Source organism: Aotus nancymaae, unplaced genomic scaffold, assembly GCF_030222135.1.
Source record: "Aotus nancymaae isolate 86718 unplaced genomic scaffold, 86718_ANA_hifiasm-v0.15.2.pri h1tg000049l, whole genome shotgun sequence".
NCBI lineage: Eukaryota > Metazoa > Chordata > Mammalia > Primates > Aotidae > Aotus > Aotus nancymaae.
Genome location: NW_026988463.1, coordinates 27,806,013 through 27,830,244, shown reverse-complemented (window position 1 = coordinate 27,830,244; position 24,232 = coordinate 27,806,013). Strand labels below are relative to the sequence as shown.

The following is a 24,232-nucleotide window of genomic DNA, read 5'->3' as shown; positions in this document are numbered from 1 at the left end:
ACCTGAGATCAGGCGTTCAAGACCAGCCTCGCCAACATGGAGAAACCCTGTCTCTACTAAAAAAAAAATACAAAATTCACCAGGCATGATGGTGCACGCCTGTAATCCCAGCTACTCGGGAGGCTGAGGCAGAAGAATCGCTTGAACTCAGAAGGCGGAGGTTGCGGTGAGCCAAGATCGTGCCACTGCACTTCAGCCTAGGTAACAAGAGGGAAACTCCACCTCAAAAAATAAATTAATTATTTAATTAAATAAAATAGAAAAAGCTTCTAGAATAAGGATATAAAGAAAGGAAGTATTTTTTTACAGCTGTACAATGTGTACTGTAAGCTAAGTGTAATAACGCTTATTAATAAGCTTATTGACAAAAGAACCAGTAAGTTTAAAAAATTAAAAAGTTTAGCTGGGCGAGGTGGTTTACACCTGTAATCTGAGCACTTTTGGAGGCCAAGGCGGGTGGATCACCTGAGGTTAGGAGTTCGAGACCAGCCTGACCAATATGGTGAAACCCCATCTCTACTAAAAATACAAAAATAGCCAGGCATGGTGGCATGTACCTGTAATCCCAGCTACTCGGGAGGCTGAGGCAGGAGAATCGTCAAATCGGGGAGGCAGAGGTTGCAGTGAGCCAATATCATACCACTGCACTCCAGCCTAGGTGACAAAGTGAGACTCTGTCTCAAAAAAAAAAAGTAATAAAGTTATTAGGTGAGTGCAAAAGAAATTGTTGGAATTTGCCATTTGGTTTTGGAATATTCTTTTTGTTTCTCTCTCTTTTTTTTTTTGAGACTGAATCTCACTCTGTTGCCCAGGCTGGAGTACAGTGGTGTGATCTCGGCTCACTGTAACCTCTGCCTCCCAGGTTCAAGCAATTCTCCTGCCTCAGCCTCCCAAGTAGCTGGGACTACAGGTGAGTGCCATCATGCCTGGCTAACTTTTGTAGTTTTAGTAGAGAAGGGGTTTCACTATATTGGCCAGTCTGGTCTCAAACTCCTGACCTCATGATCCACCTGCCTCGGCCTCCCAAAGTGCTGGGATTATAGGCATGAGCCACTGTGCCTGACCTAGAATACATTCTTAAATAAATGTGGTTATGTTATACATCATTTTAAAGGGCATTTCTCACTTTATTTTTTTAATGACTTATTACTGCTGTTTATTTTACGTTTATTTTAGACTATGGAAATGATGTTAGACAAAAAGCAAATTCGAGCGATTTTCTTATTCAAGTTCAAAATGGGTCATAAAGCAGTGGAAACAACTCGCAACATCAACAACACATTTGGTGAAGGAATTGCTAATGAACGTACAGTACAGTGGTGGCTCAAGAAGTTTTGCAAAGAAGAGGAGGGCCTTGAAGATGAGGAGCATAGTGTCCGGCCATCGGAAGTTGACAATGACCAATTGAAAGCAATCATTGAAGCTGATCCTCTTAAAACTACATGAGAAGTTGCCAAGGAACTCAACCATTCTATGGCCATTTGGCATTTGAAGCAAACTGGAAAGGTGAAAAACTTGATAAGCAGGTGCCTCATGAGCTGACCAAAAATCAAAAAAATTGTTGTATTGAAGTGTCATCTTATTCTACGCAATGACAATGAACCATTTCTTGATCAGATTGTGACGTAAGACAAAAAGTGGATTTTATATGGCAACCGGCAACAACCAGCTCTGTGGCTGGACTGAGAAGAATCTCCAAAGCACTTCCCAAACCCAACCTTGCACCAAAAAAAGGTCATGGTCACTGTTGGGTGGCCTGCTGCTGGTCTGATCCACTGCAGCTTTCTGAATCCCAGTGAAACCATTACATCAGAGAAGTATGCTCAGCAAACTGATGAGATGCACCGAAAACTGCAAGGCCTGCAGCGGCATTGGTCAACAGAAAGGGCCTATTCCCCACGACAACAACTGCACATTGCACAACCAACACATAACCAACGCTTCAAAAGTTGAGGCCGGGTACCGTGGCTCACACCTATAATCCCAGCACTTTGGGAGTATGAGATGGGTGGATCACCTGAGGTTAGGAGTTCGAGACCAGCTGGGCGCAGTGCTTGTAGTCCCAGCTACTCGGGAGGCTGAGGCTGGAGGATCGCTTGAGTCCAGGAGTTCTGGGCTGTAGCGTGCTATGCCCATCGGCTGTCCGCACTAAGTTCGGCTTCATTATGGTGACCTCCCGGGAGCAGGGGACCACCAGGTTGCCTAAGAAGGGGTGAACCGGCCCAGGTCAGAAACAGAGCAGGTCAAAACTCCCGTGCTGATCAGTAGTGGGATCGCACCTGTGAATAGCCACTGCACTCCAGCCTGGGCAACATAGCGAGACCCCATCTCTTAAAAAAAAGAAAAGGAAAAAAGTTGAACAAATTGGGCTATGAAGTTACCTCATCTGCCATATTCACCTGACCTCTTGCCAACTGACTACCACTTCCTCAAGCATCCCGACAGCTTTTTGCAGGAAAAATGCTTCCACAACCAGCAGGGTGCAGAAAATGTTTTCCAAGAATTTGCTGAATCCCAAAGCACAGATTTTTACACTACAGGAATAAACATACTGATTTCTCATTGGAAAAAAATGTGTTGATTGTAATAGTTCCTATTTTGATTAATAAAGATGTGTTTGAGCCTAGTTATGACTTAAAATTCATGGTCTGAAACCACAATTACTTTTGCACCAAAAGTTATAGTTAGCTAAAATTAATTTATTACTGAAGAAAAAATATTTTTTGTAAATTTAGTGTAGCCTATATATACAGCATTCATAAAGCCTACGGTGGTGTACCATAATGTCCTAGGCCTTCACATTCACTTACTACTGACTTACTAACTCATCTAGGGCAACTTCCAGGCCTGCAGCCTCTGTTCCTGTTAAGTGCCCTAGGTATTTATCATGGCATACAAGTGTGGCATACCATTTTATCTTTTATGCTGTATTTTTACTGTACCTTTTCTGTGTTTAAATATACAAATACTTACCATCATGTTACAGTATTATACATATATATATATATATATGTGTGTGTGTATCACCTGCAGTATTCAGGACAGTAACATGCTGTACACATCTGCAGCCTAGGAGTAATAATCTGTATCATATAGTCTAGACTTGTAGGAGCAGGTTATACCATCTAGGTTTGTGTAACTACATTCCATGATGTCTGCACAATGACAAAATCGCCCATGACGCATTTCTCAGAATGTATCCCCACTGTTAACCAACACATGACTGTATTGCCATCTTTCCAGTCAAAGATAAATAGTTTGTAAGTAAAAGGAGTAACAAGATATACCAGGCAAAAGTAACTATAAGAGAGGCAGGCTGTTAGAGGAGTCAAGCACAAGAGCATGTAGGCTCAGCGAGAGCCCAGTGCCTGAGGAAGCTGTACCCATACAGGAAGCAAGTGCTGGAGAAAGCCATGCTTTCTACCTGTTAGTGAAAGCGCGCTTGGTGAGAGCACAGTGCCGGAGAAAACTAGACTGCTACGTAAGTCAAGTACTGGAGAAGCTTGCTCTGCCAGACTTCAGTGCTAGAGGAAGCCGCGTGAGGGTCAGGATCAGTGGTGGGTGTGCAAAAACAGTCCAAGTGCCAGGAGTCACACTGCAAAGGCAGCACGTGGTGTGGGATTTGTGGTGTCCACAATGGGGGAGGGAACGTGGCAAAGTGGTTGCAAACTGGGGTCTCTGAGCTCCCCCAAGGACTTTCACTCTGGTCATGAATCTAGGGCAGAGAACCACTGGGATCTGCCCCTGAAAAACTGTGCAGCAAGAGCAAGAAAAATGAAACCTAACAGGACCAGAACCAGGAAGAGCATCCCTTCTTCTTCCAGTGTCCCTCCAGCGCCCTCTACTGACAAACAAAGCATAACATCATGTTATTTACAAGGAGAAACGCATGAAAAGTCCAGCCCGTTAATCTTAGAGCAGGTATCGGAGGGTGACATTGAGAGTTGAGACAACTGATTGAAAACTGACATAGTGTGCTTGCTTCGGCAGCACATATACTAAAATTGGAATGATACAGAGAAGATTAGCATGGCCCCTGTGCAAGGATGACACGTCAAATTAAAAAAAAAAGTGAAAACTGACATAGTGTCAGAATCCCCACACAGGCTCTCTGAATGATAGACTGAAGACCAGTATGACAGGAAAAGCTAAGTGAAAGCCTCTGGAACTTCCCCTCCCTACAGAGAATATAAACTAGTAGAAATACCACATTCCTGAGGAAAGCACAGAGATTAATGCTGCCACCAAAAAATTAAAAGCAGCAAGAGTGATGACACCTATCACATACCCATTTAACCCAGCAGTTTGGCCTGTGCAGACATCAGATGCATCTCAGAGAATGACTGTGTACTATCATAAACTTTATCAGATGGTGACTCCAATTGTAGCTGCTGTTCCCAGATACAGTATCTTTCTTGGAGCAAATCGGTATGCCCCTGGCATGTGGCATGCAGCTATCAACCTGGCTTTTCCTCCATACCAAATGTAGCATCCCCCAGAAACAGTTTGCTTTCAGCTGGCAAAGCCACTATATATCTTCAGGTTGCTTCAAACCTGTCAGTTCTGCTCTGCCATAATACAGTCTTCAGAGATCTTGATCATCTTGTCACTATGTTGATGTTATTGGATCTGACGAGCAGGAAATAACAAGTAACACTTTCACTGCTTAGTAAGACATATGCAAACTAGAAGGTGGGAGACAAACCCCACAAGACTTCAGAACCCACCACCTGCGTGAAGTTTCTGGGGATTCAGTGGTCTCAAGTACATACAGATATCTCCTCTAAGGTGAAAGACAAGTTGTACCTCATACAACCTACTCCCCTCTAAAACAGGCACAGTGCTTAGCAGGCCTATTTGGATTTTGGAGGCGACATATTTCTTCGATGGGGTTACCTGTAAAGCTACTAGTTTGCCTGCCTGCCTGCCTTCTTTCCCTCCTTCCTTCCTTCTTCCTTCCTTCTTTTTCTTTCTTTGAAGCAGAGTCTTATTTTGTCGCCAAGGCTGGAGTGCAATGACACAATCTCGGCTCACTGCAGCCTATGCCTCCTAGGTTCCAGAGATTCTCCTGCCTCAGTATCCCAAGTAGCTGGGATTACAGGCATGTGCCACAATGCCTGGCCATTCTTTGTATTTTTAGTAGAGATGGGGTTTCATCATGTTGGCCAGGCTGGTCTTGAACTCCTGACCTCAAGTGATCCACCCACCTCAGCCTCCTAAAGTTCTGGGATTACGGGCATGACCCACAGTGCCCAGTCTATGCTGCTAGTTTTGAGCAGGGACTGGAGCGAGAGAAAGCTCTGCAGGAAGTCCCGAATGCTTTACATCACATGCTGCTCTACTGTGTGGTGCTTAAGATCCAGCAGATCCGGTAACACTCAGTGTCCATGGCAAACAGGGATGCTACATGCAGCCTCTAGCAAACACACTAGAAGCAAACTCTAGCAAGCACACATAGAAGAATCAAGACTTCTTCAATGACTTTTCTTTTGAGCCAGGGTCTCACTCTGTCACTCAGGCTGGAGTGCAGTGGCACGATCACGGCTCACTGCAGACTCAACCTCCCAGGCTCAAGTCATCCTCACACCTTGGCCTCCCAAGTAGCTGGGACTACAGGTACCTGCCACCATGCCTAGCTAACTTTTTTGTTTTTAGTAGAGACAAGGTCTCACTATATTGCCCAGGCTGGTCTCAAACTCCTGGTCTCAAGCAATCCTACTGCTTCAGCCTCCCAAAGTGCTGGGATAACTGGCATGAGCCACGGCAGCCTGCCCAACACCAACTCCTGCTACATTGTCTTCCTCTCCCTCCATTAGACCCCATGACCTCCTGGAGTGTCCTTCATTACAGAGGAGTCTGCATAATCTGCTGTCATGGCCTTGCGATGGATGGGATTTTGAGTAGTACATTTGCTTCCTATGTCTGGCATGATAAATGGCCAGAAGTATAGACCTATACTAATGCATGGGCAGTTGCTCATGGTTTGGCTGGATGGTCAGGGATGTGGAAGGAACAGGATTGGTGACAAGGAAGTTTGAGCTCTTGTAACTTTTTTTTTTTTAAAAAAAACAGACCTCAATCAATTTTACTTTGGTTAAAGCCATTTCATCCAGGGACTGGACTGATCTTCTCTCCTTTGGTTTCTGAGTCCCTTAGATGGGCTGTAACTTTTCTTTATTCATTATTTTATTTACAATTAGTAGTCAGAATAGTATATTAGGTTCTATCAAACAGAGGCAAGTAGTATAAGACAAGTTTCCTCTTGAGTGGCCAGTGTGTTCGCTAGTTAGGCATAACATAATGAAGCACCACAGATTGGGTGCCTTAAACAGCAGAAATTTATTTTCTCATAGTTGTGGAAGCTGGAAGTCCAAGATCAAGGTTTCAGCAGGGTTGGTTTCTTCTGAGGCATTTCTCATTGTCAGTAGATGGCCGTCTTCTCCTTGTGTCTCTACGTGGTCTTTACTTTGCACACGTCTGTGTCTAAATTTCCTCTTAAGTGTACCAGTCATATTGCATTAGAGCCCACCCTAACGACTTCACTGTAATTCAATTACCACTTTAAAGCCCTCTCGAAATACAGTAACATTCTGAGGTATCAGGACTTCTTAATTGGGGTGGGCAGCAGGAAATACAATTCAGTCCACAACACCCAATATTAAACAAATTTGGAGACCACTATCCAACTATTAAGTCATGAATGGGAAGCCTTACCTACAGGGCTTTTCAAGTGCAGGCAGGCATCTTTCCTCCTGTGCAGCTCTCTTCTAAGTTTTCAAAGGTGACCAGATTAGGTCAATTCTTCCAGGGCTGCATGTTTATATGTGGTTTCTGGCCGGGGTGGGAGAGATGAGGGAGACCATTAATTATATCCTTTGATATGGTTTGGCTGCGTTCCCACCCAAATCTCATCTTGAATTGTTGTCCCCATAATTCCCATGTTTCATAGGAGGAACCAGGTGGGAGGTAATTGAATCATGGGGGCAATTACCTCCATCCTGTTCTTGTGACCGTGACTGAGTTCTCATGAGATCTGACAGTTTTATAAGGGGCTTTTCCCACTTTGCTAGGAACTTCTTATTCCTGCTGCCATGTGAAGAAGGACATGTTTGCTTCCCCTTCTGCCATGATTGTACATTTTCTGAGGCCTCCCCAGCCATGCTGAACTGTGAGTCAATTAAACCTCTTTCCTTTATAAATTACCCAGTCTCGGGTATGTCTTTAGCAGACTGAGAACATAATTAATACATCTCTCTTCTTCCTGAGTTCTGGACCATGTTTACCCATCCATGGTCACAGGCAGTACTAGATCTTGACAGGCCCTTGTAAGACTTGGAATTTGACAGCCAGGCGCAGTGGCTCACACCTGTAATCCCAGCACTTTGGGAGGCAGGCAGATCATGAGGTCAGGAGATTGAGACCATCCTGGCCAACATGGTAAATCCTGTCTCTACTCAAAATACAAAAATTAGCCAGCCATGGTGGCATGCGCCTGTAATCCCAGTTTCTTGGGAGGCTGATGCAGAAGAATCGCTTGAACCTGGGAGGCGGAGGTGGCAATGAGCTGAGATCATGCCACTGCACTCCAGCCTGAGCAAGAGTGAGACTCCATCTCAAAAAAAAAAAAAAAAGAAAGAAAAGAAGAAAAGAAAAACAACTTGGAATTTGACGGTGTAGAACAGAACCTAAGTTCTTAGGCAACAGTTTCACTCTCAAGGGGAAAAACAGAGGAAGGAACAAGTATACAGACATATCATTTCTCCTTCCTAATAACTCCATTCCTTCCTAAGTAAGTCGGGAGGTGGGGAAAGATCAGTAGTGTTACACCAGTAGGTCTCTATCTACATAAGTGGGGAAAATGTGTTCTCGCCACCAACATAATTCAAGACAGCTGACAGGACCCCCTCCTGGAGGGATTCCCAAGTTCTCGCCAGCTGAGCTCTTTCATGAAACAAATATATTTGTTTCCTATTGCTGCATAACAAATCATTACACATTTAGCAGTTTAAAGCCACAACCATTTATTATCTCACAGTTCCCTAAGTCCCATTGTATGGGCTTGACTGGGTTCTCAGCTCAGTCTTGCAAGGGCAAAGTCTAGGTGTTGGCTGAGCTGAGCTCTTATCCAGATGCTTTGAGGAAGAATACACTTCCAAGCTCATTTAGATTGTTAGCCAAATTCAGCTCCTTGCTGGATGCTGGCTAGAGGCAGCTCTCTGGAGGCCTCTGCATTCTTCAACACATGGCTTCCTCCGTCTTGAAGTCAGCAATGCCTCAAATGCCTCTCATAACTTCCTGTTCTACTACCAGCTAGAGAAAACTTTGTCTTTTTTTTTTTTTTTTTTTGAGATGGAGTCTCGCTCTATAGCCAGGCTGGAGTGCAATGGCTCGATCTCAGCTCACTGCAACCTTTGACCCCCAGGTTCAAGCGATTCTCCTGCCTCAGCCTCTGGAGTAGCTGGGATTACAGGCACGCGCCACCATGCCCAGCTAATTTTTGTCTTTTTAGTAGAGACAGGGTTTCACCATGTTGGCCAGGATGGTCTCAATCTCCTGACCTTGTGAACTGCCCGCCTTGGCCTCTCAAAGTGTTGGGATTACAGGCGTGAGCTACTGCACCCAGCCAAAAACCTTGCTTTTAAAATGGCTACCTGATTGGGTGATAATCTCAGTATCCTAATATCAACTGACTTGGAATTTTAATTACATCTGCCAAATTCTTTCTTTTTAGATTCTACACAAAGAGTGTTTCTAAAAGATAGGACCTAGATCAGTGCTCGACTGAATAACCAGGGGACAGGAATCTTGAGGGAGGCGTCTTTAGAATCCTGTCTATCACACCAGGGAATCCCATTCATTGCCCCAAATTTAGAAGACGGTCCCTCTCTGCCACAGGTTTCTTAGATCCTAATCTAGGCCAATAGACAAGTAAGTGTGGTACACACTCTATCCTCTAGAGAAACCACAGTCAGCTCTTCAGCTCATTCATAAATTCTTAGCAACTTTGTGTTAAATGGAAAAAAGGTGCCCTTTCCTTAAAACAAGGTACTGTTATCTGTTGGAAATCCGTTGCACTAAATCTACAGATCTCTGTTTACCTGGCAGTGAATGGCACCCACCTCTGGGAGTTGTGAGTGGCCCTGATCTTAGTAGATCCTGTGGGCTCAGATACACCCTGTGCATTGCAACCACTTGCCCACCCCGGCTATTGTCTATAGAGACATTTTTTCCCAGAATCTTTCTGACATTCTTAATTGATTTATCTGCGATTTGGGGGAAATGTGAAATAAAATGGCTAAAACTTCCTGAAAATGCTATAATGAATTAATACCCAGAAAAAAACATTCTGTCACTGGTCTGATCTAATCTGTTTGGGTTTTTTGGTTTTTTTTTTTTTTTTTTGAGAGTCTCCCTCTTTCGCTGAGGGTGGAGTGCAGCGGCGTGATCTTGCTCACTACAACCTCCGCCTCCTGGGTTCAAGTAATTCTTGCCTCAGCTTCCCGAGTAGCTAGGACTACAGGTGAGTGCCACCAAGCCTGGCTAATTTTTTGTATTTTTTTAGTAGAGACAGAGTTTCGCCATGTTGGCCAGGGTGGTCTCAAACTCCTGACTTCAAGTGATCCACCTGCCTCAGCCTCCCAAAGTGCTGGGATTACAGGTGTGAGCCACTGCACCTGGCCTAATCTGTTTGTTTATATTCATTCACAAACAAACATCCAAAATCCTCTGGGCGAGGTTCAAGACCAGCTTGGTCAACATGAAGAAACCCCATCTCTACTAAAAATACACAAATTAGCCAGGTGTGGTGGCGCATGCCTGTAATCCCAGCTACTTGGGAGGCTGAAGCAGGAGAATCGCTTGAACCCAGGAGATGGAGATTGCAGTGTGCCATTGCACACCATTGCAGTCCAGCCTGGGTGATAGAGCAAGATTCCATCTCAAAAACAAACAAATATCCAAAATCCTCCAAGGAGCAATCCCTGAAGAAACTGGAATATTAAGGCAATAATAGCAGCCACTAATGTTACTCAGTGCCACTATCTATCTAATCTATCTATATATCTATCAATCATCTATCAACCTACCTACCTAGCTACCTACCATCTATCTCTGATCTATATCTATATACTATATACATATACGCTCACATAATCTCATTTAATCATCACATTCCTTTTGGGTAGGGATTATTATCCTACTATACAGATAAGAAAACTGAGGCTTTGTAATGTTATATTATTTGCCCAATATCACAGATAAGAAGAAGCTGAGTCAGGATTCAAAGCTCTGTCATCCAATCCAAAGCCCACACTCCTAACCACATTGGTGGAGATTAGCTGAGTGCCTGTGCCCTGAATTGAGACTGTTGGGCTGTTCTGTGGTGAAGCTAGTGGCCCAACCTGGGACAGGAAAGAAGCCAAGCCTGGAACATCCTGGTTCTAGTCATGAAAATCCCGAGGGGAAAAGTGTGGTAGGGAATTGTTTGTGGCTAAGATAGCCAGTAGGACTTGAGAGAAGTCCATGGAGGAGGAAAAATGGTAGGTCCCTGAATTATTCACCATCACGTCTCCAGTGGCTGGCACCTTGTTGCGGCTCAGTTAGCATGTGCCAATCGACTGACTGGCCACCTGATCAGCCAGACAGCATGCCTGGGAGAGCTCCTCTCTGCACTATGCCTCTCCGATGTCTGCTCCTGCTACCATCCCCTGCCCTCTTCAACAAACTAACTCATTTGAATTGGATTTGCACATGTCCTGTGTTGCAGGCCCAGTATCTGCATCTTCTTAAAGTCCTCACAAGAACACACTGATAGATTATTTAATATCTGAGATGCTTCTGGGCTGGAAAGAAATAGCCACTCCCTGCTATACCATTTAATTGCTTAATTTATTAGACTCCATTTAACAACAAAAAAATTAAAAGCCATTTTTCCCATAGGTGATTTTGGTTTTGATCACAAATTTGACCAACTAATGTATCTTAAATAATTTAAACTGCAAATACAAATTCAGTATGGCTGGTTCTTTCAACTACTTCATACATTTTAAGCATAAATACAATGATTATAGAATTTACTAAAACTCTGCCATCAAAACTGGTTATAAAGTTCTAAAAACCATTGATTTTTTTTTCTTTGAGACAGGGTCTCACTCTGTCACCCAGGTTGGAGTGTACTGGTGCAATTATGGTTCACTGTAGCCTCTAACTCCTGCCTCCCACCCTCAGCCTCCTGAGTAACTGGGAATACCCCTAGATAATTTGTTTAAATTTTTTGTAGAGATAGCATCTCACTATATTGGCCAGGCTGGTCTCAAACTTCTGGTCTCAATAGATCTTTCCATCTCAGTCTCCCAAATTATTCTTACTCTTATTCTGACATCTTTTTGAGTTCCAATTTGTATACCTTTCGAGAGTTTCAGTAATTCTACCAGTTATTATTATTAGTATTTTTGAGATGGAGTCTCACTCTTGCTGCCCAAGCTGGAGTGTAATGGCTCGATCTTGGCTCACTGCACTCTCTGCCTCTGAAGTTCAAGTGATTCTCCTGTTTCGGCCTCCTGAGTAGCTGGGATTACAGGTGCCCGGCTAATTTTTTGTATTTTTAGTAGAAATGAAGTTTCACCATGTTAGCCAGGCTGGTCTCAAACTCCTGGCCCCCAAAGTGCTGCAGTTATTATCTTTATACCTTCCTAGAGATTTTGTAATCCTACTCTACCCTAAAAAACAAAGGAAACTGTCTCAGAAAAAGCTGAAGTGGCAGGATCTAGACAGAGACATGGAATCAGGTGGCATAGTTCTACGACTTCAGACCTGAGCCACTGATCATTAGCCCTAGCACCATTTTTTTAAACAACAACAACAACAGGTAAACAGAGATTTGTACAGTTAGTGGAATGCAATGCAGTGGCATGATCGCAACTCTCTGTAGCCTCACCTCCCCAGGCTCAGGTGATCCTCCCAATTCAGCCTCTCAAGTAGTTGGGACTACAGACATGCACCATCACACCTGGCTAATTTTTGTATTTTGTAGAGATGGAGTTTCACCATGTTGCCCAGACTGGTCTCAAACTCCTGGGCTCAAGCAACCAGCCTACCTCAGCCGCCCAAACTGCTGGAATTACAGGCGTGAACCACCATGCCCAGCCCAGGACTCTCTTTTCATATTGCAAAACTGAAAACTGTACTCATTAAACAATAACTCTCCCTTCTCCCCTCCCCCCATGCCTTGGCAACCACCTTCCACTTTCTGTTTCTATGAATTTGACAGCTCTAGGTATTTCATATAAGTGGAATCATACAGTATTTATCCTTTTGTGGCTAGATTCACTTAACATGATGTCCTCTGGGTTTATCCATGTTATAGCATGAGTCAGAACTCTCTTCCTTTTCAAGGCTGAATAACATTCCTCTCTATGTTAATAACACATTTTGTTTATCCACTCATCTGTCAATTGGCACTTCCCTCCTTTTACTACTGTGAATACTGCTGCTATGGGTGTTTCAGTATCTTTGAGACCTTGCTTTCAATTATTTTTGGTATATACCCAGCAGTTGGAATTGCTAGATGGTTTCTGATAACTTGCCTATTTCCCATAGTACCTGCACCATTTTACATTTCTACCAACAGTGGACAAGGGTTTCCATTTCTCTACATTCTCACCAAACACTTATTTTCTGTTGACAGTAGCCATCCTGATGGGTGTCAGGTGATATCACTGTGGCTTTGATTTGCATTTCCCTAATGATTAGTGATGAGCATTTTCTCATGTGCTTGTTGACCACTGTATATCTTATTTAGATAAATGTCTAGTCCTTTGCATTTTTTTTTTTTTTTGGGGGGGAGATGGAGTCTCACTCTCACCCAGGCTGGAGCGCAGTGGCACTATCTCAGCTCACTGCAACCTCCAACACCCTGGTTCACACGACTCTCCTGCCTCAGCCTCCTGACTAGCTGGGATTACAGGCACACGCCACCACGCCCAGCTAATTTTTATATTTTTATTAGAAACAGGATTTCACCATGTTGGCCAGGATGGTCTCCATCTCCTGACCTCGTGATCCACCTGCCTTGTCTTCCAAAGTGCTTGGATTACAGGCATGAGCCACCGTGCCTGGCCTTTTTCTTTTTTTTTTTTTGAGATGGAGTCTTGCTCTGTTGCCTAGGCTGGAGTGCAGTGGTGCAATCTCAGCTTACTGCAGCCTCCACCTCCCAGATTCCAGGGATTCTTCTCCCTCAGCCTGGGGTTATAGGCGTGCAACACCAGGTAGCTGGGATTATAGGCATGCAACATCAGGCCCAGCTAACTTTGTATTTTCAGTAGAGATGGGGTTTCACTACGTTGGCCAGGCTGGTCTCAAACTCCTGATCTCAAGTGATCCACCCACCTAGGCCTCCCAAAGTGCTGGGATCACAGGCGTGAGCCACTGCACCCAGCTATTTGCCATTTTTTCAATTGGGATTTTTTCTTGTTGTTGATTGCAGGAGTTCTTTATACACTCTGGATTGTTTCTGAGAACTTGCCTATTTCCCATGGTACCTGCACCATGTTACATTTCTATCTGGGTATCTTTTGTAAAGGGACCTAAAGATCAGTATTTCTTTAAAGTTTCCCAGATTGAGAAAATAGTTCTTTACTAAAAAAAATAGTTCTCGACCTGGGAAACTTTAAAGAAACACTGGCGATAAGGAGTCGTGTTTAAGTTAGTTGTCATTAGGGCACATGAGTAATTCATCATCAAACTACTATTCAGAACAAACTACTGAAATCTCCTACCTGGTCACTTTACGGGTTCATAAGTGTTGTCCAGTCATGGTGGAGGTTTGCTTTTCCCAGGGTTACCAGACAGAGTTCTCTGGTTCTATTCTTTCCTTTTTGCACAGATAAAAACAAGTTTACATTTATTCCTTAGAGAAGAAAAACAGAAGAAACAAAATGCCTATATATTAATACTCCTACTGACAACAGTTGTCAAATTATATTTTATTGTTATTACCTTTATTAGAGAGTACAATTACCTTTTTGAAGACTCTATCATAACTTTCTACTTTTAAGGACTTAAAGACATCGTTTCCCAGACATTTTACTTAAGCATAATTAAAATTGTTATAGCTAGTAGCAGTCATCTTTGGCAGCCACAAGTGGCTCAGACCTGTAATCCCAACACTTTGGGAGGCCAAGGTGGGTGGATCACCTGAGGTCAGGACTTCGAGACCAGCCTGGCCAACATGGTGAAACCCCATCTCTACTAAAGATACAAAAATTAGCTGGGCGTGGTGGAAGGCGCCTGTAGTCCTAGCTACTCAGGAGGCTGAGGCAGGAGAATCACTTGAACCAGGGAAATGGAGGTTATGATGAGCTGAGATTGCACCACTGCACTCCAGTCTAGGCAACAGAGCAAGACTCTGTCTCAAAAAAAAAAAAAAAGAAGAAAGAAAATATCCTTACCAGCCTGGCACTGTGGCTCATGCCTGTAATCCCAGCACTTTGGGAGGCCAAGGCAGGTGAATCACCTGAGGTTGGGAGTTCGAGACCAGCCTGAGCAACATGGAGAAACCCCACTTCTACTAAAAAAATACAAAAATTAGCCAGGTGTGGTGGCACATGCCTGTAATCCCAGCTACATGGGAGGCTGAGGCAGAGTATCTTGAACCCTGGAGGCGGAGGTTGAGGTTGAGGTGAGCCAAGATTACGCCATTGCACTCCAGTCTGGGCAACAAGAGCAAAACTCCCTCCCTCCCTCTCTCTTTCTCTCTTTCTCTCTCTCTCTCTCTCTTTCTCTCTCTCTCTCTCTCTCTCTCTCTATATATATATATATATATATATTTTTTTTTTTTTTCTGGTATTAACAGGATCCTATAAACCCATCCTGATTTTTCTTGTCTCAAGAAATGTAATCAGGCAGGGCACGGTGGCTCACCCCTGTAATCCCAGCACTTTGGGAGGCCAAGGCAGGTGGATCACCTGAGGTCAGGAGTTCAAGACCAGCCTGGCCAACATGGTGAAACCCCGTCTCTACTAAAAAAATACAAAAAATTCGGGGGGCATGGTGGCAGGTGCCTGTAATCCCAGCTACTTGGGAGGCTGAGGTGGGAGAATTGCTTGATCCTGGTAGGCAGAGCGTGCAGTGAGCTGAGATGGAGCCACTGTATTCCGTCCAGCATGGACAACAGAGCAAGAATCCATCTCAAAAAAAAAAAAAAAAAGTAATCAGCTACCCTCCAAGAACTCCTGGTTATTTTAATGATAAATGCTATTAGGCACCAACAACTAACTGGGTATTAAGGATATACATAAGTGTTAGTAGGGTGGCAAAGTTTCACTCAGTGACGACAGTTGAACAAGAATTTTTTAAAGAGACAGGGTCTTGGCCAGGCGAGTGGCTCATACCTGTAATCCCAGCACTCTGGGAGGCTGAAGTGGGTAGATTACTTGAGCCCAAAAGTTCAAGACCAGTCTGGGCAACATGGCAAAACCCCATCTCTACAAAAAATACAAAAATTAACCAAGCATGGTGATGTGCACCTAAGTCCCTGCTACTTGGGAGGCTAAAGTGGGAGGACTGCTTGAATATGGAGTTTGAGGCTGCAGTGAGCTATGATTGCACCACTGGACTCCAGCCTGAGCAACAGAGCAAGACTCTGTCTTAAAAAAAAAAAAGAAAGAAAGAAAGAGAGGGAGAGACAGGTTCTCGCTTTGTTGCCCAGGCTGGAGTGCAGTAGCATGATCATAGCTCTCTGCAGCTTGGACCTCTCAGGCTAAAGTGATCCTCTCACCTTGCCACCCCATCCCCCACCCCAATAGCTGGGACTACAGGCACATGCCATCATGCTGGGCTAATTTTTAAATATTTTATAAAGATGGAATCTCGCTATGTTACCCAGGCTGGTCCTTTTTTTTTTTTGAGATGGAGTCTCACTCTGTCACACAGGCTGGAGTGCAGTGGTGCAATCTCAGCTCACTGCAACCTCTGCCTCCCAGGCTCAAGCAATTCTCGTGCCTCAGCATAGTAGCTGGGATTTCAGGTTCCACACCACCATGCACAGCTAATTTTTATATTTTTAGTAGAGACGGGGTTTCACCATGTTGGCCAGGCTGGTCTGGAACTTCTCACCTCAAATGATCTGCCCACCTTGGCCTCCCAAAGTACCGGGATTAGAGGCATGAGCCACCAAGCCTGGCCCCAGGCTAGCCTTGAACCCAAGCAATCATCCTTCTTTGGCCTCCCTCACAAAGTGCTGGGATAACAGGCTAAACCACCGTGCTCTTCCAGATTTTTTTTTTTCCAGACAGTCTTGCTCTGTCGTCCAGGATGGAGTGCAGCGGTGCAATCTCGGCTCACTGCCACTTCCACCTCCCAGGTTCAAGCGATTCTCCTGTCTCAGCCTCCTGAGTAGCTGGGATTACAGGTGCATGCCACCACGCCCAACTAATTTTTATATTTTTAGTAGAGACAGGGTTTCACCACATTGGTCAGGCTGGTCTTGAACTCCTGACCTCAGGTGATCCACCCGCCTCAGCCTCCCAAAGTGCTGGGATTACAGGGATATGCCACCGTGCCCGGCCAAAAATTTTCTTAAAGGTAAAGGTTTATATTTATCTTTCCAATTTAACATATCCCTGATGGCCTGTGGATACACCAACCACACTGACAGAACATTTGAGGCTGCCGGTACCGCTGTCTCCGTCTTACAGCTAAACTTTAAGAAGTTATGTAGCTTTCCCAAGATTACACTACAAGTAATGGTTGGAACTGGGATTCAAACCCAGTACTAATTTCAAAAGCTGAGGTTCTATAGGTTTCCTACAAGGCCTTGCCTCACCCTCTGCCTGCTGTCAAATATACAGAACTTAATCGCTTGCAAAAGCAATTAAGAAGGCCTAAATGGGGCAGGTTGGTGGAAAGTCAGTGGGGTGAGAAGAGGAAACACTACTCAGATTCTTCTTTTCTTCTTACAGGATTCGGGAGTGAGAATGACGAGGAGAGCCCTCCACGAAAAGGGGCTGAAGACAGAGCCCCTCAGGAGGCTCCTGCCCAGGAGGGGCCTCCGAACAAATGCCCGGCCCACTTCCACCGCGGTGCCGGACACCAGAGCTCCCGGGGGAGGCAGCAAGTCCCCAAGGGCACCCAGAACGATCCCCCAGGGTAAGGGGAGGTGAGTGGGCTCCCCGAGCAAGCCAAGGCCCCTAAAGCCTCCCTTGGTTGCCCCCAATTCCAGCCACTACCTGTGCCCTAAGGGCGGAAAGAGCTTCCTAGCTCACCCACCGCGGTAACATCGGGGCGAGCGGCCCTACATCTGCCCGAACCTAAGGCCACAGCACCAACTGGTTAGCCACCGGCACCCAAATGCGTGGGAAGGGCTTGAGGCAGAACTCGGACCACACCCAGCGCCCGAGGCCGCCTTGCAAGAGGCCCAGCCGCCCGCGAGTACCGGGGAGGGGTACACCGGGCTGCCTCGCCCACCTCCTCACGCACCCGCACGGCCACCCGCCCAGAGGCTCCAGTGTGCCATGCGAGGCGCCTTCCACCCCGGGAGAGGCGCCTAGTCCGGAGTCCCGCCGGTGCTGAGCCTCCGGGTCCATAGGGGACAGGCACCGTGGCGGGGACACGCACGCGGAACCCACCAGCCTCGCGCCTTCCGCTGCACCGCGCGACGCCAACGTGGCGCTCGGACGTCCACGCATGCGTCGAAGCCTGCGCACGCGCAGAGACCCCCGCGCGGTAGCCGCCCTGCCCTCTAGGGCTTAGGGACGCCAGCGCTGGGTGATCTCCTGCGCTCGAGGACGTGCATCAGGCGCTTCCACCAGGGCACCAGCCTCACAGGCCAACCTGGGAACCCACGTGGACCAGTGGCCTTTCAGCGCAGGCGCCGGCCTCTAGCTATGGAACCGTGTGGAGGCGCGGAGACTTCTGGCGCGGAGAGCCAGTGGCCTAACCTACCTGGAGAATCCTTGCCCGAGAAGCAGAGCGAGTGAGCCTTTTGGGTGGTTCCCAGGCCCTTCACCAAGCTCTTCACTTCTTGACTTCACCTTTGGGTCTGTTGTACTAGAAAATAATAACGCCTCCCATTTATTGAAGGCTTACTCTGTACCAGGCATTGTGACTGATGTCATTTAGACCTCACTGCATCCCTGTGGCATGGATATCATCATCCGCATTTTGCAGATGGAGAAATTGAGTCTCTGAGAGGTTAAGGAACCTGCCTAAAGTCACACAGCCAGTATGTGGCAGAACCAGAATTCAGACGCAGGCCTGCGTGCCTGCTTGCCTGACTCCACAGCCACCAGTGCTGTGCGGCTTCTCGTGCTGGGGCACAGCGGGGTTAAGGCCATGGGTTAACAGGGCCTCCATTTATGGAGAGCATTCATTTTTCTCTGGTGAATTATAGAAAAAGCTTTTTACACTGAAGTGAGCAGATACTCCCTGGGATGAAAGTTAACAGTTGCATGATGAGATGATGCAGAAATTTCATGCTTCAAGCCAATGTTTTAGGCCCAGCCCATGAAATTCTGGAGTGACCTTTTCTCAGACATCTCCAGGGTGACGTTGGAGAAGGAAGCTCCACTCCAGGACCAGCTCCTGTGTAGAGCCTTCCTGGAGGTCAACGAGGATGATGTCTCTTCATTTGCCACCCCACTGGATTGTCTGGGAAGTTCATCCAGTTCCTCTGGGCTAAGATTTACAAGTTCCCAAAAAGGATACTAATCTTCAGAAATTGGGAATGAAAAATTGGAACTTGGGGGAATTCCTGAAAACATGTTATTCTGTATTTTTCATAACTTCTGTATTTTTTAATAAGAAATACACATTTAGTAGTAGTTACAAAGAATTGTAGGCCATAGCAAATATTCAGTAACTGGAAAATGCCAAAGAACATTATTGGGTAGTATTTAAATAACAAAATGTTCAAATATTTGACAATATTAGCAACACTACACAGAATCATGAGTTGAAATTTCCAGCTTAGGCTGAGTGTGGTGGCACATGCCTGTAATCCCAGCACTTTGGGAGGCAAAGGCAGGAAGATTGCTTGAGCCCAGGAGTTTGAGGCTATAGTGAGCTATGATTACACCACTGCACTCCAGCTTAGGTAACACAACAAGACCCTGCCTCTTAAAAAAAGAGGGAGAGAAATTGCCAATTTAAGGACTTGTTTCCAAAATTGGTTATTAGGACATCATTCATTGGATTTGTATAAAATAGACTGCATGTAAACATTAATATTTGGGAGAATGACTCAGCAAATAGAGCCACAAATATACTTTTAGTTTGTCAACAGCTACAAAAAGGATTGTGACTACTTATCTACTGTGTACTCTTGTTCCATATTCTGGAAATGTCTACCTTAACTTTATTATTATTATTATTATTTGAAACCGTGTGGCTCCATCTCCCAGGCTGGAGTGCAGTGGCATGATCTTGGCTCACTGCAATCTCTGCCTCCTGGATTCAAGCAGTTCTCCCGCTTTAGCCTCCCAAGAGTTGGGATTACAGGCACGTGCCACCACGGCCACGAAATTTTGTATGTTTTCTAGAGAGAGAGTTTTGCCATATTGGCCAGGCTGGTCTCAAACTCCTGACCTCAAATGATCCAACCACCTCAGCCTCCCAAAGTGCTGGGATTACAGTACCTTAACTTAGACTCTGTTTGTCAATGTGGCCTTCTCTTGCTTTCAACTTAACATCAGTGGATTTCTTTAAACCAGGAATGCTGGCCGGGCGCAGTGGCTCACACCTGTTATCCCAGCAGTTTGGGAGGCCAAGGCAGGCAGATCACCTGAGGTCAGGAGTTCAAGATCAGCCTGGCCAACATGGTGAAACCCCGTCTCTACTAAAAATGCAAAAATTAGCTGGGCGTGGTGGGGGTGCCTGTAATCCCAGCTAGCTGGGCATGGTGGCGGGTGCCTGTAATCCCAGCTACTCCGGAGGCTGAAGTAGGAGAATTGCTTGAATCTAGGAGACAGAGGTTGTAGTCAGCTGAGATCTTGCCACTGCACTCTAGCCTGGGCAACAGAGTGAGACTCTTGTCTCAAAAGCCAAACCAAAACAAAACAAAAAACCCGAAATGCCTGTATGTTGATTGTTAAGCATTCATTCTCACAGGAGAATTATAATGCTTTTCCCTGCTTTCCCAATTTCTTGACTGATTGTTTTTGGGATTCAGAAAAGCATACACATTTCCTGATAAATGCCAGGAGAGATTTCCTGCATAGAAACACTACTTTGGGTCTGGGTGCAGTGGCTCATGCCTATAATCCCAGCACTTTGGGAAGCCGAGGCAGTCGGGTCACTTGAGTTCAGGAGTTCAGGACCAGTCTAGCCAACAAGGTGAAACCCTATCTCTACTAAAAATACAAAAAAAAAAAAAAATTTGCTGGGCACAGTGGCGCACACCTGTAGTCCCAGCTACTCAGGAGGCTGAGACAGGAGAATCGCTTAAACCTAGGGAGTGGAAGTTGCAGTGAGCAGAGATTGCACCACTGCACTCCAACCTGGATGACGGAGTGAGACTCCATCTCAAAAAAGAAAAAGGAACACTACTCTGGACTGAGCAACGTTGGCAAGTCAAGTCTGCTGAAATTTTACCTAGAACATTGAATCTTGCCTTTTTGGTTTCAGGGGCCTCCGAGCCAGAGAATCTTAAGTATGGATCCTAGCTCTACCAGTTTCTGGTGGCAAGACCTTGGGCAAGTCACTTTCCCTCTCTGAGCTTCTATTTAATGGGTAGAATAATGTCTGGGGAGTAAATGCTTGCTTTGTGAGGCAATATTGTAGGAGGGTTAAGAGTGTGGCTCTGGAGTCAGACAGTCTGAGGTTTGAATTCTGGTTCCATTACTTACTACCTCTTTGATTTGAGGCAAGTTACAAACTGCTCCATTTTTCTCTTCTGTAAAGTGGAGACACTGGTTGATGATTGTGGCAGACATCATGTTCATAGAGTTTTCATGAGTTTCAATGAGATCACATGTGAAAATGCTTCACACAGAGGCTGGTACATTGTAAGTGCTTGATCGATGCAAACCACTATAGCTGTTACCTGCTGTATCTACCTCACCGGGCAGTCGTGAGGATGAAAGGGAGGCTGTGTTGGGAAGTGCTTTCTAAGCTGTGAAATGTTACCACACACTTCTCTTGCCTTCAGAGATGGAATGGTCAGAAGCTACGGGCAGACATGGTATCCCCAAGTAAGGGGCCTGAGAATAATTACCTATATCCACAGAAGGTAGCTGTGTTGAGGTGAGTGTCACCATGGGTAGCTGGAATACAGGGTGCAAAATGCTCTTAGCTGAGGGTTAATTGCAGTCATGTGGGCACTCTGGCATAGTATGACTGGAGCACCCTTGGGGACAGGGAGAAAACTGATTTTCAGAAGGAGGCTTTGGAGGAAGGATCATGTTAAATGGAACCTGCCCACTATATTTTTTTGTTTTTAATTAGGGATTGCATCAGAGGAAGGGGACATGTAATAGAAGGTTGTTGGAGGGCTCTTTAACTTGTCTGAAACTGCTATTGGTGAAAGGCTGAACTTAGGACACATTCCTGTGACCTGGAACCAGTGCACCCTCTCCTGCTGTGCATGCACCACGATGTCATTCATTACCTGAACCTTAGACCACACATGGCTCAAAGGGCCTTCCAGAGAGGATCCCATGTCATCCTGACAGCAGCTCCCTCAAGGACGTACAGATGAGGGCTTGGAGTCTGGGAAAGTCAAGTCTACTACACAAAATCACACAACTGATATTAATATATTATGAAGTCAGGATTCAGACACAGTCCAAGTTTTTTGTTTGTTTTTTTCAAGCCAGAGTCTCGCTCTATCACTCAGGCTGGAGTGCTATGGGACAATCTTGGCTCACTGCAACCTCCGCCTCCCAGGTTCAAGCAATTCTCGTCCCTCAGCCTCCTGAGTAGCTGGGATTACAGATGTGTGGCACCACGCCTGGCTAGTTTACAGTCCAAGCTCAACACCACCAGCCTGCCTCCTCTACCAGGTGCCAGCCTGCTGATCTTGAACAAGGAAGAAGAAAATCCAAATGTATGAGGTTTTAGTGCCTAAATGTCCTCCTTTCTAGCTTTTGGTAACCATTTTTTCTATCTATCTCTGAATATCACTCCTACTTCTCTAGACACTGCTTCTTTACATCCAGGGCTGTTTTTCTTAGCCCTAAGTCAGCCTCCTTTGGGCCCTGTCCTTGGACTCTTTCTTCTGCATGGGTCTGTGGAAGAGCTCCTCTATGCATGCAGCTCCAGCTGTTGGTCCTCTCTTTCTAACCCAGACTGCCCTTCTGAGCACCAGCCTGAGCAGCCGGCTGCCTCCTTGACATCCTCTCTCTGGGGCTCCTTCATGATCTCTCCCCTAACATGGCTCGCCTCCTGAGTGCCACCTCCTCCTTGCCATGGCCTCTTAGATCCAAATTGCGGCGTAGTGGTGGGGAATCCACAAAGCCTTCAAAGATGAAGCCTCTTGAATGAGTTCTCAGGGCTAGAGATAACTAGAGAGTGTGTTCTCTGAGAGCTGCCAACAGTCTGGGGGTGAACTTGGAGAGTGGAATTCACTGTTTAATCAGTCAGCTGGATACAGAATGCCCAGCTGCATGCCAGGTCCAGTCGCTGGGGTGGAAAGATGCATTCATGAGTAGAACAGACAGGATTCCTGGCTTCAGGAAGCATCCAAGCTGTTGGAGAAGACAGATGTTATGCAATCCCCCCAAAATATACTCTTGTAAACTGTGATAAGTGTCATGAAGGAAAAGTTCTTGGTGCCATAAAAGAATATTGTAGATCTAAATTAGGTTCAGGTGGTCAAAGAAGGCCATTGTGAAACAGTGACAATTACTATCTCCCTGAGACCTGAGTTGGGGGAGGAGAATTCCATAGACAGGCAAGAGTAGGCACAAAAGGCCCAGGGTGGGAAAGAGCTTGGTATGTTGCGGAAACTGAAAGGCCATCAGTATAGTGGGAGCTGAGCATGCAGGCGGATGGGCTGAGATAAGGCTGGGTGGCATGGGCAGGGGTGGTGGCAGAGCCTTGTGGGCCACAGTAAGGAGCCTGGAGGTTTGGGGGTTAACTGTTTTCTTTCTTTCTTTCTTTTTTTTGGGAAACATAGTCTCACTCTGTCCCCAGGCTAGAGTGCGGTGGTGTGATCTTGGCTCATTGCAACCTCCACCTCCTGGGTCAAGTGATTCTCCCACCTCAGCCTCTTGAGTAGCTGGGATTACAGGTGCCCACCACCACACCTGGCTAATTTTTGTATATTTAGTAGAGATAGCGTTTCATCATGTTGACCAGGCTGGTCTTGAACTGCTGACCTCAAGTGATCAACCCTCCTCAGTCTCCCAAAGTGCTTACAAATCCCTAAAGAGATTACAGGCATGAGCCACTATGCCCTGCCTGATTTAACTTTTTATTAGGGAATAATTACAAAGTTACAGAAGAGTCTCAACAATAGTACAACGGACATCTATATAGCCTTTGTCCCAGATTCACCTGGTGTTCACATTTTACCCCATTTCTCTGTCACTGCCTATCTCTCTATTTAAGGTACATGCAGATGACTTCGATTCTGTTCTAGTTGAGAATAAGTTGCAGCCCTCATGTTCCTCTATCCCTAAATAGTGTGTGTTTCCTCCCACAGTACAGTTATCCACTGCATTGAATTTCACACTGATGCAGTGTGGTATCTAATTTACCTCCCAGCTTGTCACTTGTCTCAGTAATGCCCTTTAGATGGCATTTCCCCTCTAGCACAGGATCCAGTCTAGGAATGATAAATTGCATTCAGTTGTTGTTTCTCTCTAGTATCCCTTAATCTCGAATGGTTAGCCTTTCTTTGTCTTGTATGGTGTTGATATTATGGAAGAATTAAATCTTTCCTTTACTGTAATAGAACATTCTTCATTTGGGGTTTGTCTGCTGTTTCTTCATTACAATATATGGGCTATGCATTCCTGGCCAGACTGTGTAAGTGATACTGTGTCCTTCTCAGCATAACAGCTAAAGCCACACGTCTGTCTGTTCTTCCTTGGTAATTTTTTTTTTTTTTGAGATGGAGTCTTGCTCTGTCACCCAGAGTGCAATGATGCGCTCTCAGCTCAGTGCAACCTCCGTCTACCAAGATGAAGCAAATCTCCTTGCCTCAGTCTCCCGAGTAGCTGGGATTACAGGCGCTACCATCACACCTGGTTAATTTTAGTAGAGACAGGGTTTCGCCATGTTGGCCAGGCTGGCC

At 45.6% G+C, this 24,232-nt stretch overlaps 1 protein-coding gene and 1 non-coding gene across 2 annotated transcripts in view; both read left to right on the top strand.

Moving 5' to 3' along the window:
• BCL7C (BAF chromatin remodeling complex subunit BCL7C) overlaps positions 1 to 17,401 on the top strand; it is a 54,802-nt gene extending 37,401 nt beyond the window's left edge. The window contains exon 6 of the mRNA XM_012469995.3: positions 16,959 to 17,401. Within this exon, the coding sequence (XP_012325418.2) occupies positions 16,959 to 17,159 (201 nt within the window). The 3' untranslated portion in view covers positions 17,160 to 17,401. The remainder of the gene's footprint in view (positions 1 to 16,958) is intronic.
• On the top strand, positions 3,975 to 4,081 carry LOC135269191 (U6 spliceosomal RNA). Its single transcript, XR_010337484.1, has one exon. It is a non-coding gene; the product is annotated as a U6 spliceosomal RNA (small nuclear RNA).
• Positions 17,402 to 24,232: the final 6,831 nt, after the last annotated feature.